The sequence below is a fragment of the Ammospiza caudacuta genome, chromosome 14 (genome assembly GCF_027887145.1).
Source record: "Ammospiza caudacuta isolate bAmmCau1 chromosome 14, bAmmCau1.pri, whole genome shotgun sequence".
In the NCBI taxonomy this organism is placed as follows: domain Eukaryota; kingdom Metazoa; phylum Chordata; class Aves; order Passeriformes; family Passerellidae; genus Ammospiza; species Ammospiza caudacuta.
In genome coordinates, this window is record NC_080606.1 from 15451186 (window position 1) to 15470046 (window position 18861).

The 18861-nt window shown below is 46.3% G+C and overlaps 1 protein-coding gene across 2 annotated transcripts; it reads left to right on the forward strand.

Annotated features, from left to right (window-relative positions):
• The first annotated feature begins 963 nt into the window (after window positions 1–963).
• Window positions 964–17489, forward strand: LOC131564006 (transmembrane protein 182-like). 2 transcript variants are annotated; one of them, XM_058814260.1, is made up of 6 exons: window positions 964–1174; window positions 3684–3801; window positions 5708–5806; window positions 8913–9050; window positions 15889–16162; window positions 16946–17051. In XM_058814260.1, exons 1-5 carry the CDS (start codon window positions 1022–1024, stop codon window positions 16116–16118), a joined length of 738 nt encoding a protein of 245 aa, XP_058670243.1. In that variant the 5' UTR covers window positions 964–1021; the 3' UTR covers window positions 16119–16162; window positions 16946–17051. The 2 variants fall into 2 exon arrangements, with proteins under 2 accessions (XP_058670243.1, XP_058670241.1); XM_058814258.1 differs by having other exon boundaries at window positions 15889–17489.
• The last annotated feature ends 1372 nt before the right edge of the window (window positions 17490–18861 follow it).

Genomic DNA, 18861 nt, shown 5'->3' on the forward strand with positions numbered 1-18861 from the left:
CATCACCCCCATGTTTAGAGCAGGTCATGACTAAGGCTAAGGTCAGAAAATCAGAACTTGATTTTTGACTGTAATTTAAATTTCTTCTCCCAACCTCCTGGCATGCCACAGGAATATCGTTATTGCCCTACAGAAATTATAATTTTCCTAGTCTGGCATCCCATTCCTGGCAGTGATCTACTGAAGATGCTCCAGCAAAAGCCAAAAACATTGGGAAGCAAATGGCAGTGAAATTCCATGCAGGAATGTCCTTGCTCCCAGGAGACTCTTCTCCCACAGCAGGCTGGGTGGGTGGGAGGGGTATGGATCCATTTAATTCACTTTTCCATGGCAGGAGGGAGAACATCACTTACAGGACATCCCTGGTGTGTCCCTGTGTGCACCTGGTTGGATGCTCCTTGTCCAGCTCTGTGTGGACCTGCCTGGTGCAAAGGTGGTGGTTGCACCCCTCCCAGGAGCACTGGGATATTTGACATCTCCCAGTGTTTTCATGTTTTTCTTGCATCCCTGGGGTTACTTTCTGTAAAAGCCACAGCAGAGTTTTGCTCAGAGGAGGGAGGAGACGCAAATGCCAGAAGTGCCATTTGTGGGGTGTCACCACAGTGGCTGAGGACACCACGGGCTCCATGGTGTGGGGAAGACCTTTGAGCCCACCTCTGCTCGTGTGTGCAGGGAGGGATGGGAGTAACTCCCTGGTGCCCCAGGAATTCTGCACTCGTGACCCAGAGCTGTGTCCTGAGGCTCCTGGCTCTGCTCCTCCTGCGGCAGCAGCCGTGTGTCCCCTTGGATGGCTCTGTAGCTGCTTGTCATGATCCTTAATGCCACAGCTGCTCGCTCACACCAGGTCATCTGCTTTTATTAGTCCTGCCCCACCACCCACTGAAACCCACACCAGCCAGGAGATCATTGCCCACACCCAAAAATAGCATTTCCCTGGCCCCGCTCTCCCAGATCCCCGGGAAACTCGGGGGTTTTCCTCCTTTCCTGAGTTCCCCTGGGCTGGTTTCCCCCCTGCTGCCCCATGAAGGCCGGAGCAGCTGCCCTGGCAGCCGGGATCCTCGGGGGCACCGGGGTGCTGCTCTTCCTCATCGCCTTTGGCACGGATTATTGGCTGCTGGCCACCGACACCTGCGGGGTCCTCGAGCATGGGAACAGCACTCTGAGCACCGCCGGGGTGAGCTCCGAATCCTTGTGCTTTGAAAGAACTCGCCTAAATGATTGCAGATCTTAAAATTTTGAAATCTCTGATAATGTTTATGCTTGATGAAAGTGACCTGTTAATGTAAAACGTCAGCCTGAGGGAAAACTTAAAATTCTTTAAAATCCAACACGGCTTTTCCATAATATTGAGCATTTTGACTGGAGTAAATTGTGTCTAGGAAGCATTAAGAGATCTCTGTAATCTGGCAGATATGAACATTAGAAAATGAAAGGCAAAAATGTAAGAGCTTTAGCTGTTGACAGCATTTCCCTCTAAAGACAAAAGATATCTCCTGATATTTGCCATTAGAAGATTTCTCCCTCTGTAGTTTTTTCATTTAAAACTAGTTCACGTTTAAAAGTGTGGGCCTTGGCAGTCACTTCCATCTGAAGTGGCACAGCTGCAGCACAGACACCAAACTAAAGAGAACATCAGACACAGAACAGAGCAGACGGGTTCCTGCCCATCTGACCAGTGGCCTGGATATCCTCAAAGTAAGGTTTATATAGGATTTTAGTTAGCAGGAAATGTAATTTTCAAGGAATAGCTTGATATTTTAGTGCTAAGGGCTGGTGTCACTCGTTTATAGATCCCTCAAGTTGGATTCTTGCTGCACTTGCTGTTGTCTAACTCTTCAATGAAATAACAACCAGATCAGTTCCTCAAGCCACCCACTCCCCCGAAATGTTTTTGTGCCAATCAATGTGTGGTTTCCATTACAGAATGACAGGAAGATCCTCGTTGTGTGCAGACTTTTTGTTACTTCAAAGTTCAATCCAATTAGGTTTGATTTTTTTTCCTGGTGCAGTGAGTCACCCTGGGTAGGCATCATGATGCCAGCAAGAAATATTTTTTCTTTCATTTCAGAATCCCATAATCAAATGTAGGGCACTGTTTGCTTGAGTCATGGTTCCAAATTACTTTCCTAACTAAAAAAAAAAATTATGATGGAAAAATGCCTGGAGAAGTGAAACAGAAAACGGTCTTTAGTTTCAAGCAGCTCAGTAAAGCCTAAGGATGGCAGAGACAGAGAAGTGCTGCTTGTTTTTTGTGTACTTGGGAAGTGACAGTGTTAATTGTTTCACATTTTAGTTGTTTTAAAAAGTGGAGAGAGCAGAGGTGATGCACTGCACGACACAAATAAGCATCTCAAACATTTCAGAGATGCTCTTAGCCAAGTGTTGGGGAGCCTGACGCTGAGGCAGTGACTTCAAAAACACCAGGCACAAATAGGAACTGCTCTTACTCTTCCCTCTGAGCTATTTTATTTCTATTTCAGACACTGTTTCTATTATTTCTGTTGCTGGTTGTGGATAACAGGCTCTGCTTTTACCTTCTCTGCCCTTTCTTAAACTGTCAAATCCTGTCCCTTACAGATAAGGATGGGCTGAGTATCTGGCAAGCTCAGTGAAATGTGGATGCACCAAGTCAGAGGCACCAGCTGAGGAGGTTTCAGGGCTGAATGTTCCCCTTGTCATAGTCAGGGTTTTATCCTGAAAGTGAAAGGAGAATCAGGTCAGAAGCTGCTTTAATGTGATACATAAAACATCGTGGAGAGGGAAGCAGATCTCTGGGGAGACCCCAGAGCCCCTTCCAGGGCCTAAAGGGGCTCCAGGAGAGCTGGAGAGGGACTGGGGACAAGGGATGGAGGGACACGACACAGGGAATGGCTCCCACTGCCAGAGGGATACTGGGGAGGAATTCTTCCCTGTGAGGCTCTGGCACAGGGTGCCCAGAGCAGCTGTGGCTGCCCCTGGATGTGACCAAAGCCAGGCTGGACAGGGCTTGGAGCAACGTGGGATAGTGAAAGGTGTCCTTGCCCATGGCAGGGGTGGCACTGGATGGATGGGCTTTAAGGTTTCTCCCACCCAAACCTATTAACCTGTGACAGGATAAATATCTCTAGCACTCTCTGCTGAGTCCCAGCTCCTCTCTGTGGCCATTCATCTATGGACATTCCCCATCCACCATAAAACTTAATTTTGTCACAGTCCTGTCTCCTTTACCAAACTGTGTGTGGGGAAGATAAAGCTGGTTTTGAGGATAATTTTAATAAGTTATTTGGTAAATCTTCCATGACTGGACTTTGCAATATTGTCCCTTCAAGAAAGACCAAAATCTTGTGCTCACAGGTCTGGTTTGGGTTTGGAGGAAGGTGTTTGAGGGGTAGAACACACCCAGGAGGCCCAGCTTCTTGAAAGTCCCATGCAGCTCTGGCCAGCAGGGGTTTAAGGACAGGAGAAAAGGAGGCAAATGGTTTGTGCAGGGCTGCAGGACGATTTGTTGTCAGAACATTTTGTAGCTGTGACACAGCAGAAAGTCAAAGACAGCAGCTCCTCTGTGTTCCCCAATCCCTCCAAAACTGACTCAAGAAACAAAAGAAAGCCCCATAAAAAATTAAATCAATGTCTGTCTAAGCAAAGTTGATACCGTTTGTACCATGATGTTCCCTGATTCAGCCTGGACTTTCATTCCTCCCCAGGCTGAAGCTCCAACAGAGGCTGGGAATGAGATCCTCACTTTCCACCACGAGGGTTTCTTCTGGCGGTGCTGGTTCTTTGGTGAGGGCCACCCTGAGAGCATCTGGACCTTCTGGTACAGTGAGTACAATGCCACCACTCCCTATCCACAGCACTCCATCACAGCTTAATGGGAAACAAACACAGGAGTGCTCCCAGGGATGAGGAGACAGTTTTTATTTCATTTTTGTCATTCTCATCTTCTGTCAAAAGCAAAGCTGGCTCACTCTTTGTGCCCTTTCTATGCTCATTTTTTTGACTTGGATTTTGCTCTCAGAGGGTTGTTCACTGAAATGTTGCAACCTCATGAGGCCATTTAATTGATCACCTACCAGGTTATGTGAAGTGGTGGCTTCCACCAGCAAGGAGATGCTGATCCTTCCTCCCCGTCCCTCCCAATACCTCTTGATGTTTGTGTTCAGCAAAGTTCTGTAAATGTGAGCCCATGCCCTTCCTGGCATTGCTCTTCTGTCCCTGTTTTCTGCCTTCCAGGTGCTCAACATTCCCAGCTCCCACTGGTTTCAGCACTGGGAAGGCTGGAACTGCACGTTCGTGGTGTCCCTGGATGCCAGGACCAGTGATGGAAAACCATTTTAAGTTCTCACTTTTTTTACTTTTTAAGATCATTGAAATTACACTCGAGAATAAACAGAGAGGGATGCAAAATCCCTAATTTTTTTGGAAACACATTCACTCTTTAAAACAAATTGAAGGAAGGGACCCTGGTTGGTGCCACCCTGGTGTCCCTCGTGCAGTGAAGGGCTGGCCCAGTGAACCAGGTGTTCCCACCAGGAATAGGAAAGGAGTGAGACCACACCAGGACACACCTGGCACCAGCCCTGCTGGGGACCACAACTCTACAGTAGGATTTGTGATAAAACCACCCCAGATTTTAAATAAATTCTGCAAAGGCTTCAAACACCACACAAACCTTGGCCCTGTGCCCACCGAGGCCTCGACGGAAGATGTTCCTGAGCTTGTGGAGCAGCACAATCCCCTCAGAGGGCACTTCCCTGCAAACAGTGCAGGTTCCCATACTAAATTTGCTCTGCAGTGATTAAAATTTCAAATGACTTCGCTGTCCCCCAGCCCCTGACCTGTTTCCTGTAAAATCTTGCAGGAATACTTCCCGCCACCACTCAACAATGGGAGGTTTTTCACACAAGAAATTTGTGGTAAAAAAGGACAAGCTTGAGACAGGGAGTTTGCTACTGAATTACATTATATGGAAATACATAATATAATTTTACCTGAAGTAAAATGAGTCACTCTGATAACTGGCAAATTTTTTGCTACTTCTTTAGGTATTTATTATAATAGGATTGATCATGGCAAATTAATTTGCTGGTCTTGTGGATGTAATAATTAATTCAATAGGTATTCCATAGTCAATTTAGCATGAACTAATGTCCACCTATTATAAAGTGCTCCTTTGAGCTGGGGAACATATTTAAATAAGTGGCCAACCATTAATTAATTCATTTAACATTCATTCTATTACTGTTAATCATGATAAGCCTCAGTGGTATTAATATTGATGGGGCACTTCCATTCTAATTGTGCTTTTCCTTCTCACCAGCTGGAGGTCTTGGAAGTGCCTTATTGTGATACCCAAACATTTTGGCCCTTCCAGGTGGTCAGGCACATTCTCTAGAGGAAAACAGCAGCAAGAATATTGACACTGACTTCAGTTGTTCCATTTTTCATGATTTTTGTCCACCTCAGAGTCAGGTTATGAAGATGAGAAGATGTGCAAGAAGCAGTCTCAGATTCTCTGATATCTCCTCTCTTTCATAATTATTATTTCTATTTTTATTTTTCTCTCTAACCAAGATTTATTATATTTTTTTCCAGCCAGCCTTCTGATTTCACTGAGGGCTTTGCAGGTTTTGCACAACAGCACATCACCATGTCAGTACTGTAACTGATTCTGCAGGAAATAAAAGCAAACTGGGATTTAATTCTTCTTTTTCTTTATCTTTTCCAGCCAGCCAAGCCCACCCCAAGTTCTGCATGCATGGCTACCTCTTCCCCATGCCCATTGCTGTGGGACCTTTCCCCCATCCCTCCTATGACACAACTGCAGGTGAGTTTCTTTCCTTCTCCCCAGCAGCTCCTTTTCCAAGGGATCAGGCAGACATTTGGGATGTGTGTCAGTGCTGTGGTTCTCCTGTTGTAAATTCACATGGCCAAGACCTCTGGAAAGCTCCTTCACCAGCCAGTCCTGCTGGCTTGGCTGCCCCAGCCCACCTTGAGAGGTTCTCTCATGTTTTCTCCTCCAGCCTGGAGTGCTGGGATGGGCTGAGCTCCCTCCCAAGGGTCTCAGCTCCTCCAGGGGAGCAGGGCAGGAGGGTAAATCCATTTTCTCCCATCTCCTCTCTCATTGGGAAGAGATGGAGCCAAACCACCCAAACCCAGCCTGAGTGCTGACTCCATCCCAGAATCTGGTTTTCTGGGGTAGCTCAGGTGTTGATTTTTTGCAAGACAAAATAAACAAGCACTGGAAAATTGGTTAAAAACCAAATTGTTAGAAAACCCACGTAAGTGACTGGCTTATTTTTAAAGCAATGAACACTACACAGTTGGAGAGCTTCCTTTCAATCGGGTCCCTTTTTATTTATGTTTCTCTGTATTTTCCAAGTTCTTTAATGAATCAGTTGCTGTTAGGAATTTTAATTTGCTAAATTGGTGGCAGCAGTTAGAATTAATTCAATGATCTTTTTTGAAATGAATTGATTTCTTTAAATAGTGTGCATCAGTCTGCCTTGCCTCCGGGGATGCAGGGCAGGCATTCTGCACAAACAAACATCTTGACCTTTTCCTTAGCCTTTAGTAGTACTTTTTTTTAGTTTTATTTTATTTTTTTTTAGTTCTCTATGAGAAATTAATTTAAAAAAAAATATTGTCAGTAGGAGCATGCGAGGAAGGGCAGCTCATTTCTTTGGCTGTGCAGAATTCCTGCCCCGGGGTGTGGAATGGAGATGGAGGAGATGTGGAGGGAGGAGGAGGAGGAGCTGGTGCGGGATGAGCAGTGGGATTGTTTCTGCTGGGGAGAGACGGGCACAGCGTCCCAGTTCTGAATGATCCTGCTGATAAACACACACACACACACACACACACACATATTTTTCCATCCTAATAAAGGGCGCTGGAGGCACCTGTCCCTGCCTGTCAGCCCCGGCTGTGGAACCCTCCCCGATGTGTCCCCTGGACAGTCCCAGGACCATCTCGGCATTCTCAGGGCTCTTTTCCCACCCCAATGGTTCCGTGGCTGTGCTGGGATGTGGGGGCTGCACCCGGGCACTGCCTGTCCCCATCACCTTGGGGGACCAGGGGTGGCTCAGGGGGTTGGAGCACGCTCGGGTTCTGGTTGATAATTGCTGCCCTGAGATGTGCAGGATGTCTCTGCTTCAGCCCGTGCAACTGAAGAACGAGTCTGGACTCTTCACTCTTCGGTCTTGAGGTTGTTTATTAATTCTTATCTATAAAATTTTCTCTCTGCCCAGCCGAGATCTGCTCAGCAGGGCAGCCACAGGCACTCTGTGTTGTCTTTTTATACTACAAACTACGTATATCATATTTACACTTAATTCCCAATACCTATCACCTATGTTAGACAGTGCACCTCTACTCTAAACCAATCCCAAAGTGCCAACATCACAGCAGAAAATGGAGAATAAGAAGAAGAAAGGCTGGACACACCCAAATTCCTCCATCTTGCCCCCATAACCCCCATACCAAAAATCCTAAAATCTACATTTTCACCCTGTGATAATTTTATTACTACACCATTCAAACCTCTGTGACTTTCAGGTCCTCATACAAAGCTGGTAATTTGCTCCAGGGGTCAAAATCAAATCCCCAGGTGCTCTGGGCTGCGTGCCAGGGTCTCTGAGCCCCCTTGTGGGGTCCTGGCAACTCTGGACACCCAGAGGGATGCGCTGAGTTCCGACAGAGCACCGGGCTCCTCTCCTGCCCCAATCCTCTGCAATTCCCTGGGATAACACCCTGCCGCTGACACCTTTTCTTTCCAACCAGCCCTTCCTCATTTGCCAGGGCTGACAAAGCAGGAGGCTGCCCAAGGAGAGGGGTCCTGCAGCTATTACCTGCTCCAGAGATAATTCTGCCTTATCTGCATCCTCTTAGGCTCCCTGAGAGAAGCGGGTGACGGGAGGTTAAACATGAAAATGAATTCTGTGGTTTTGGAGAGTTCAAGATACTTATCTCTCCCTAAGTGGCTCTCCTGACAAAATGGTTTCAAATGAGGAAAACGCATCTTCTCTGTATCATTTTTCTTTCAAGTGTGAATCGTTTCAGCACTTCCCACTTGCCTGTGCTTGGCTTAAATTGAGCTGGAGCTTCTGGAAAACAACTGGCAGGGTGAGATGGGGTGGTCCAAGGGATGAGATAAATCAGGGGATGGGAAGCAGGGTATCAGGGGGTCTCTGCCGGAGGACCACTCCCTTTGGATAAGGTTTGTGGCAGGGTCTGCAAGACACTTGGCTACTGGAGACTTGAATGAGTGGGCTGCATCCCAGCCTGTTCCAGCTGGTGGGATGTGATGGGCCCAAGCTTGCTCAGCTCTGCCTGGGGCGTTGTATGAAGTCATAGTCCCAGATTCCTGGGATGGACAGGCGGCTGCTCTCCTGCCCCTGCTCTTTCCCAGAGCCTAACAAGGCCATTAATGGGGGAGCTCATGAGCTCCTGTTGTCCCTGCAGTCCTGCTAGCAAACACTGCTTTTATTTTAAACCAGGAGCCTGGCACCTTCCCGAAGTGTTAATTAAAAGCGGAACAAAGCTGTGGTCTGAATCCACCTCTCCAAATTTTGCTGTTTTCTTTCCTTTCTTGCCAAGCTTTTCCAACCTTCCCCAGCACAGCTAAGAGCGGTGTCCTTTCCTCCCACCCTTTTTATTTGTGTGCCTCCCTGGCAAACCCTCCCAACCCTTTGGCCTCTTTCCAGTCCCATTCTGTGGGCCATGACATTCCCCCTGAACCCGTGGCTGTTCCAGGTGCCCTGGCAAGGCTGGAGCCTTAGCTCTGCCTGACACAGCAACGTTGGGTTTTTTGTTGTTGCTGTTTTTACTGTTGCCAAAGCAGGAGTTAAACATGGCATCATTAAGTAAAAAATATTTCTGAGGTTGTAATTTCCCTCTTTCCCTCTCCTTTCTGACCGACCTTGCTCCTGTTGCAGTGTACAGAGGATTTTGGACGGCGTTCATCCTGCTGGCCGTGGCTGCCGGGCTCGTGGGGGGGCTCCTGCTGGTCTGTGGGGTTCCCTTCTCCAGCCCCCACTCCTACAAAGTTGGGGGAGGATTCCTGCTGCTCTCAGGTGAGGGACAGGGCAGGGGCAGGGTGGCTTTGGAATGGGGGCAGGCGGGGATGGAGCGCTGCCGTGGGAGATGGGGCTCTGATGGGAGCAGCAAATGATTATTTCCCTCTTCCCTTCTGGATTTAAACCCCTGGGAGCTCTGAGCTATCTGGTCCAGTGGAAAGTGTCCCTGTCCATGGCCTTTATGGTCCCCTTCCAACCCAAACCATTCTGTGATTCCATCATTCTGTGCTCAGCCAGGCTTTAGCAAGATAGTCCTTAGTCCTAGCAGGGCTGAGATTTTTGAAAATCACTTTGTTTTTACTACTCCTGTATGCAACCCTTTCATTTCAGTAAAGCCTGCAGGTGTGTTAAGTCTGGGCAGCATCAGCCCTGCTCAGTTCCCCAAAGTCAGGCTTTGCATTTGGGCTGCTCCTCTGCTGTTAGCTTTGATAGAGCTGAAAACCCACGGAGGGATGAAAGGGAAACCCCATGATCCAAAATGGGAGGGCTGGCTTAAGGAGACCTGAAAAGATGAAACGATGGCACTGCAGGAAAATGAATTAAAAATAGGCATTTATTCATTTTTCCCACTGCTGTTACCAATGATTCCACTGAATTGTCACTTGGGCTTTTTCCTTTTCTGTATTTGAGAGTTATAACTGGCTTCAATATTAGAAATACTTGATTTATACCAGTGACTCAAACTCAGAAAAAAAGCTCTTTTATGACTCAAGCAGCCACAGGCTGGAGCTCAGTTGAGCTGAGCCAAGTTATAATGTATATAAAGTTATAAAGTTTGTAATGAAATCAGGTCTTTCTGTGAAAAACCACTGCTTAATTGCAGATCCTTCACCAGCTCCTGCTGCCCCACAATAAACATTAGTGAAAATATTTAAGAAAGGTTCTGACATTGATCCATGTCTCCAGCTGCCACATCTACACAACTTTTAAATTCCTCCAAGGATGGTCATTCTATCCCTGCCCTGGGCAACCTGTGAGAGAGGTGGACAATGCTTTCTTTGGAGAAATTCCTGCTGATCTCCAACTTGAGCCTCCCCTGGCCCAGCCTGAGGCCTTTCCCTCTCCTCCTGTCCCTGTTCCCTGAGCAGAGCCTCCCCTGGCTGTCCCCTCCTGTCAGGAGCTGTGCAGAGCCACAAGGTCCCCCCTGAGCCTCCTTTGCTCCAGGCTCAGCCCCTCCCCAGCTCCCTCAGCTGCTCCTGGTGCTCCAGACCCTTCCCAGCTCCCTCAGCCCTTCCTGGGGCTCCATTGCCTCCCCAGCTCCCTCAGCCCCTCCTGGGCTCCATTCCCTCCCCAGCTCTGTTCCCTTCCCTGGACTCACCCCAGCCCCTCAATGTCCCTCTGCTCGTGAGGGTCCCCGAGCTGCCCCAGCTCTGGAGGTGCCCCAGCAGTGCCAGCACAGGGGACAGCACTGCCCTGATCCCCTGGACACCATTCCTGACCCAAGCCAGGTGCCACTGGCCTCCTGCCCACCTGGGAACCCTGGGCTCATGTCCAGCTGTTGGCACCCTCTGGGTCTTTTCCACAAACAGATTCCCAAGGCTGTAGTTTTCCATGGGGTTGTTGTGATCCCATAATGGATAATAATCCAAGGGCTGTACCAGGGCAGGAAGCTTTCCCTTCCCATCTGCAGTCCAGGCTCCCAGGAGCAGCAGATGTCCCTGAGGAGTATGTCCAGCCTGCACATTGGGCAGAAATATCACAGAAAAGGATGCCGAGTAATACTCAACTGTCTTCCTTTTTTTTTTTTTTTCTTTTCCTTTTTCTTCATTGCTTTTCCACTTTATTTGACTACTCCTTGATTAAAAGGCTGGGGCTTCGAATGTGACACTTTTTGGAAGAGCTGATTATGCATCACATAAACCTCTTGGCATTAGACAAAGATGCTGCTGTTAAAATTGAAGTTTGTATTAATGCAGCTTCAATCTGAACAGCAATCATTGTTATTAACAGTCGTTCAGGAGAATGAGTTCAGCTGGAAGACACTTCCTGCTATATTTTCCACTCAAATGATAGCAGAAGGATTCAATGTGTTTTTCAGCAAAGTTTCCTTAGTGTTTCAACTGATCCTTTTATTCGGGGGGCTTATCCTGATCTCAGACCTCTGGATCCTGCTTGGCCTTGGCTTCTGGATGGATTTGTGTTGCATCCCTCCATGGTTATTTTCTCATTATCCCTTCTAAAAATATTTAGCATAATTGCACTAAGCAGTAGGAACAATGGATTTAACAGAGGCTCGAGTCCCCAGCCCATCCCTTTCCTTTGGGAAGCGGGATGTGCAGGGATGATGCAGGAGAAAGCTCCTCTTGTCTTCTCATCATGGCCTGCGGGTCAGTGTTAATTAACCTCCCCTGCAGAAAGGATCTCTCCTTGAGGAAGTGTGAAAAAGCTGGCAATCTGCAGAGTGGGAATGTGGTCTGGCAGCAGGAATGGGAGATGGAGCACCAGGACTGCGGGATGTCCCAGCCTGGCAGGGAACCCTTCACCAGCAGCTTTGTTCTGCCCACCACCTCCCTGCTTTTGGGAGAAGTTGTGGTTATTCCTTGCAAAATGATGTCACTTTTCCCACCAAAAGGCTCTAAAGGCCCCACAGGTGCAAATGCATTCCCAGGCATTTATGGATGACCAGCCTGAGGAGGGTTGTGTGTCCATCTGTCCCATCCAGTGCCAAAGGGTGAGGATTGTTATGGCTCAACTGGATCCTTTTGGATTTTCCCCTGGGATGCCTTTTATTTACTGTACATTCCAGAGGGCAAATCTGAGTGTGCCAGCTCCAATAAACAATGGATTGCTCTGGGAGGTGTTTCTGAGGGCCCTTCTGAAGCAATGGAGCCATTTCTCTGGATTTCCTCCCCTGGGTGACTCTGGAAAGAGCCAATACCAATCTGACATTTGCTGGTGCTGCCTTTGCAGCTGAGGTCATTTTCTGAGCAGTTTTCCCTGCCGGCCTTCTCCCAAAAGCACCTGGAATACACGAGGCAAGAGCCAGTGTAGCCAGTGTGCTGCTTTCCTCCCAGCATTTGCCATTGTGGAATGAGCTTCAGTGCTTCCAAGGGGTGCAGATCCTGCCTGGTGCCTGATTGTCCCTTTGTTTCAGTAGTCAGAGGTCGGTTAATTGTCACTACAATGTCACCAAGAGGGCTGGGTGAGCTCTGTGCTGCAGCTTCTGGAAGCTCTTTGAGTTGCTGAGACAACTTTACTCATGGTCTTTCATTTTTTCCCTACCTTGCGCTCCTCGGTTTTCTTTTCCTTTGGGTATTTTAGAGACCAAACTTAGAAGTGCAGCTGTGGCCCAGGTTGCCCAAGGAGGCTGTGAAGGCCCCATCCCTGGAAGTGTTCCAGGCCAGGTTGGATGGGGCTTGGAGCACCCTGGGATGAGGGGACACATCCCTGCCCATGGTGGGACCAACCTGTTCTTCAGCATGACCCAACAGCATGGAAAAAAAGGGCAGATTTCCCACTCCTGTGAGTTAAAGGGCTGGATTTTTTGCTCAGATTCTGCTTCCCAAATGGAGCAGCTCCACTTTGGCAGTCTCAGGCCCCCCACGTGCAGGGAAGGCTGACAGTTATGGAAGGGCAGCTGAAGGTCACCCCTCCATTTCGCTGTTATTAACATCCCTAAGAGGCAACGAGCGGGAGAGAGAACGAGTCAAAGTTCATTATTCTCCTAATTAGCAGATTACACAAAAATTCAGTAGCTTCCCCAGAATAAGAGTTAAAGATTGAGTTCACTCACCTGTCCCCACAATTAGCAGCTATAAAGGTGTCACAAGGAAATAAAGTGAGAGAAAGGAAAAGCTCCACTTCAATTTGCCCACACAGAAGACACAGCTCCGTTGGGAGAGGGGGATGGAGCTCCAGGCTCCCAGATCTGCAGTGCACAAAGGAGACAGATTTAATGCCCCACTGCAATTTTCTGGCAATTAGCCCCTCCCCAGAAGATGCCATTGACCTCATCAGTCTGGAGATGGAGTTTCGCAGTTAATTTTTCCCAGTACCACCCTGATGAACAGAGGCAAAGAGGGAGAAGGAGGCAATGAAAGGAATCACTCAGGTAATTTTCTGGTGGAGAAAGCACAGGGTGCTGAGAGGAGCATGGGGATGAGGTTTGTTGAGATCTTCACTTACCCAAACCCAACACACACCCTGTGTCTCGGGTGTGGGTGCCAAAGACAGTGTCCTGTTTCAGACAGAAAATTACATTTTTTCAGTTTTTCATTTTGCTGCCCAAAGCAGGAAGGAATCTGTGTCTCTACATCTGAAGCTGTCAGGAAACAAAGATAATTTCTGCTGTGTCCAAAAGCCCCAGAAAGGAGGGAGTAAAGTGAAACCCGTTCAACAGATGAAAAATCCCGTATCCAACAAGATTTTAAAACAAAAATGCCAAACGCTTTGGTAACACAGGAATGAAACATCCTTATTTTCTCATGATGAAGAGGCTGCTGATTGGTGTGTGACAAATTTTAGGCAGATTCAGGTACATTTGTGACTGCTCCAAACAAGCATTTCTGGCTGAGCAGATTTTGGTGAGCTGCCTTTCCTGAGCTCCCACCATCATTTGCCTGCACCTGCCCTTCTGATTTTCTCTTCCCACCGAGAACATCGTGTAAATCCCAGGGATTCTTCATCACTCAGCTGTAATTATTCCAGGGAAGAAGACTGCTTGCTTTACATATTCTTGTCATTTGCCCAGAGTGTGAAAACATTCTTAATTTAGATGCCATGGCCATGCCATCACCTCCAGTACCTGTTTAATAATAAATCCTTCCATGCCAGGACCTGGAGCTTCTCCTGAGGCCAGAGGAGGGACCAATTCCCATTCCTTATCTCCTGAAGAGGTTGGGGATGGTGCCACCCACACATGGGACTTCCCACACTCTCCTCAGTGAGAACTGGAAGGTTTTGATCTGATTACTTCAAAAAACGAGACTTAGGCCATATAAATTGTCCTGGGAGAAATCAGCACAGAATTCCTGGTTATTTAAAGCAGAATTCCAAAGTACATTTCCATACCCACGTCCTCCATCCCACTGGGGCTGTGCTTTCATTTGCGTCTCTTACGGTAGGTATTATAAGTTAATGAAATAGAAATTGATCTTTAAAGGAGCACTTTTCAAGGTTCAGTTGCTATCTAATTAATTTAATTTTAAATTACATCAGTAATAAAGACTTAATTGCCTTCTTATCAATACATTGTATTTTGTAAAGGACATGCGACTATTTGAACACACCATCGCTTTCTTATAGTAGAATAATTGGTATTTTAAGCATACAACTATCATGGTAAGTGTAAAATATTTATTTGTGCACTTAATTTCAAGTGGTATCAAAACCTCAATGAACATGCAAATGTTCCAGCAGCTGCTGCTTAACTCCTTGCCTGCCTCTCCAGGAAAAACAAGGACTCCTCCACGTCAGGGAGAATGGCTGGAATTTCAGTGTTGGGTGATGTAAAGAATATTTGTATGGCTGCACCAATTTTTGATTGGTAAGATTGCATCTTTTTAGGGCATGGGAGGCAGTTTAGTAGATGTGACAGCTTAGGGTGGGGAACTGCAAATTTTCTATCTCCCTCCTAGTGAGGACTTTGAAGCCTCTTACCTTCATGTGAGTCTTATTTTTGTCTCTGAGATGTTTTTATAACCATTATAAACAGAATCACAGTAAAACACGGACGTGTTTTCTCTGACTGAAGATTCAGTAACCTCCCTAAGCAGATGAATCAACATCAATCTTTACCCCTTTCCTTTCCTTAGCACAAGAGCTGGATTTTGGAGTGCATAAGCTGCCAGAAAGAATAATTAAATACACCACAACTACCTTTGATTTAAAAATGGCAAGGGGAGAAATTAAATCTTGCAGAAGCCACAACACATCCACAGAACTGTGTGGTAACTTGTCAACTAAATTAATTTCGAGCAGTTCATTTCAACCATAAAAATAATATAAGCTGTGATGTATTTCTTTCATATGTGTGTGTGTGTATATCTATATGTTATACAGCACCATTTAAAAATAGCAGCTTCTACCTGTGAAGTAGCAAGATCAGATATTTCTGAACTGCTTTCAGACCTGTCAACACACCATCACTATTTAGCTTTAATAGATGTTGAGTTTAAAACGCACCATAGAAATATATATTTTTTCAAGATACACAGTAAATGAGATTTGGGCCACTCTAATTTTTGTCATCTGTTTCCAGCTTCATAGCATAAGCTGCTGTAATAATTCTTGTTATTATTCTGGTATTTAGTAGCCCACCTAAGATTAATATCTCATGGCTGTGTGCCTTTCCCACCCCATAATGTTCTGGCCCTGCTGGCTCTGGGCGTGACAGTGCCAAAATTTTTCCATCAGCACCAGGATTGATCATGGCATCTCTGAGTTCCTGGTGGGGGTTGGCTATGACCCTGCTTGCAAAGGTAAATACAAAAAAGGAAGAAGTAAGTTTTGGTGTCTCCTCATTAATCTCTGAGAAATTAAAAAGGAAAAAGGTGAAAGATCCCACCTTGGAGAGAGGAAGGCAGCTCCCTGCTGGGAACATCAGCCCTGCTTCGGTGGTTTCTCCATGGCCTTATCCTGCCAAAGCAGAGCCTTCAGAAGTGCTGGTGGTCAAAGCAGGAGGTGTCAGAGGCAGGAACTGGTCACTGTGGTGTGGGGCTGTCCACGGCCAGTGGCCTCAGCTTCCCCAGGAACCTGCAGAGCAAAATCAGGAGCAGAAATTCTGCCACACAAAGCTTTGATGCCGAGCACGGATGAGAAGCTGCAGCCGTCTTTTCTCACCTTTACTCCTGTATTCCCTGCACAGACAATAACTCAGTTTTTTCTCTCTCCCCAGGAGGTTTGTTTCTCCTGCTCGTGTTTCTCTTTGTGATGTGGAAGGAGTTTGCAGCTGACTTCCAGAGGTACATCCTCCTGGAGAGGAGCGAGAGGTGCCTGGATGGTGTCCCCGTGCACGTCTACTACGGTTGGTCCTTCATGTTCGCCGCCGCCGGGGTGCCCCTGGCACTCCTCTCTGGACTCCTCTTCTTCCTGGTGGGCAGAGACATTATGGATTCCCTGCAGTAAGACAAGCGTGGAAAAGGCTTTGAGAAAATTTGGTGATGCTCCTGGTAAAGAAACACACCCAAGTTTTGAGGGTTTGATCGTTTTTGTGGCTCTGATTGTGGGGATAGGTTACACTCACTCTCATGGGGAGGCAGGGATGGAGCACTGAGCCTCCACAGAATCCCAGGGTGGTTTGGGTTGGAAGGGACCTTAAAACCCATCCTGTTCCACCCCCTGCCATGGACAGGGACACCTTCCTCTATCCCAGGTTGCTCCAAGCACCACCAACCTGGCCTTGGACACTTCCAGGGATGGGACAGCCACAGCTTCTCTGGGTACCCTCTGCCAGGGTCTCACCACTCTCACAGCCAGGAATTCCTTCCCAATATCCATCCATCCCTGCCCTCTGGCAGTGGGAACCATTCCCTGTGTCCTGTCCCTTCATGCCTTGTCCCAAGTGCCTCTCCAGCTCTCCTGGAGCCCCTTTAGGCCCTGGAAGGTTTCCCTGGAGCTTTCTCTTCTCCAGGTGAGCACCCCCAGCCCTCCCAGTCTGACTCTGACCACTGCCCATCCCAAACCAGCCCCAGCTGAGATCCAGCTCCGGCCTTTTTCCACTTTGGAGATATTTCAGCATGTTGGTGGGGTTTGCACCAGTTTTTTCTGCAGCCCAGGGGAAAGTAGCTCTCTGTCAGCAGAGCTCCACATCCATATTCAGCAGAGCTGGAGGTTTACAGCATTCCCAGCATCCCAGTTTCTTGTAAAAGGAAATCGAATCTGGCTGTGATGGTGCAAGCAATAATGTCTATTTCTAAAAAGCAATTAAGGATGATTTTTTTTTCCTTGGCTAGCTCTAATTGACGTCAAAGGACAACCATTTTAATGGGATGTCGGGAAACATGAGAAACTTTTTCTTCCTTAAAAGCCCTGATTCTGAAGATACAAATGTACCTGGACCTAACCTAACCTTCAATAAGGGAATAAACTAACTTTTGTGGCTTGAAACATAACATGAATTAATTAGTATTTCTTTACAGCAATGTTTTACTCTACATTTAATATTTTCCCTGGATGCAGTTTTGTGGGGATTCCCAACCCAAAAACTGAGAGGTGATCCTGGTTGAGGGAAAAGGAGGGACAGTAGCATGATATTGTGATATCACCTTGGGTTGTGCCAGTGCCCCATCAGTTCTTCACATGCCAATTTCTCACTATAAAATTGTTTTGAATAGTTTTTGTCATTACTCTGAATTTAATATTTTCCCTGGACACAATCTGGAGAAGTTTCTCAGCCCAAAAGTGGAGTGATGGTGGGAGCTGGAGGAATGGGAATGGGGACAATAGAATTGCTATTTTTTTGGCTTTGTTTTGGTCAGCCCTATCAGGCAGCTCAGCTGGGACCTTGTTGTATTCTATCTGACCTACAAGAGTCAGAACTAAAATGACAAATTATACAACATTTAAGTACATTTAAATTCTTGCAGTCATCCAGGCTGATGTGGCAGTGACCCTGTGAAGAGCAATCACCTCCTAATTCTCCACCAAACTATCCAGGTGTACTGGGGGTGAAATAGTTTGTCCTGAATAGGCAGAGGTTTGTAAAGACACTTGAGAAATGACAAAGATTTGATCTCGTCGTGTTTTTTTGGGCTGGAGCATGGTGCTTTGAAGTAGTTTGTTGGGTCCTTGTTTGCTGAGCTCATTTGCATAAATTTTAAATCAAACTTCTCAAACCGCGCCGTTCTCGTGGATGTCAGAGTTTGTGCTCAGCTCACATCTCCTGAGCTTTATGTCACACTATTGACTCAGTGCAGTTAATTAATAATGGAATGTAAATCTCTGCTAGGAAGCGCTGAAGATTGTTGGCAGTGTAAAAATGTTTGTTAATGCTCTTCCTAAAATATTATTCAAGTCTGGCGTTTCTTTCCTTTCGGAGCAAGTTCTAATTATTCTTTTACAAGATTCATGGCATACAGAGAGTGAGGAATTGTAATTCCCCCATGTAAAGATTAGTTCTTTCATATGAATAACAGGCTTGGGCTACAGTTCTTTAGCAATATCCACACTGTTTTCCCTTAATAGAAATTTTGTTTGAATAGAATTGGGATGTGCAGGTAAAAAAATAATGTTTTTTTTTTCCCAGTGAATGGATGTTTCATGACATTCCCAAATACACAGAGATTTTAGTCTTTTATTTGGCCATTCTAAACTGTTTTTTTTTTTTTTCCTGATTCTCCTTGGGTTAACTCTGTTCCCCATCAGTTCTTCAAGGTATAATTTCTCACTACAAATTCCCTTTGAATAATTTTTGTCATTTAATTATCTATTCAATGTGGAGATGAACACTTATGGTCACAAAGAATAAAAGTATACAATCCAGGAGCAGAAGAGGTCAAGATTTACAGTCACTTGCCTTTCACTGATCCCATAAAACAATCCAAGCATGCAGAAATGATGATCCCATAAGAGACACCAGGGCAGAAGAATGAGAATGCAGCAAGAAATCCATCAGACTTATTGATATCTGTGAAGCTGAGGATCCCTGAAGTTGTGAATATAGAAGTGAGTTTTATATTATAGAATGAAATATTTATTAACTTTCTCCATCTGTTCTTTAAAAAATTTAGTTTAATGTCATCAAGGCATTTATGGAATACATTTAGCTTAATCATGCATTCATGCCTTGGGGAGTAAAGCATCCCTGGAGACCTGCTCTTTCTGGATCAGCTCTAGAACAAGCAATAGTTTAAAATTCCATCATTCTTTG

Bases quoted from the DNA above. Each gene is read 5' to 3' on its own strand.
- LOC131564006 (XM_058814258.1), top strand. From the start codon at position 1,022: ATGAAGGCCGGAGCAGCTGCCCTGGCAGCCGGGATCCTCGGGGGCACC. The intron at 1,175-3,683 runs GTGAGCTCCGAA...ATTCCTCCCCAG, and splicing joins GCACTCTGAGCACCGCCGGG to GCTGAAGCTCCAACAGAGGC. The intron at 5,807-8,912 runs GTGAGTTTCTTT...CTCCTGTTGCAG, and splicing joins CTCCTATGACACAACTGCAG to TGTACAGAGGATTTTGGACG.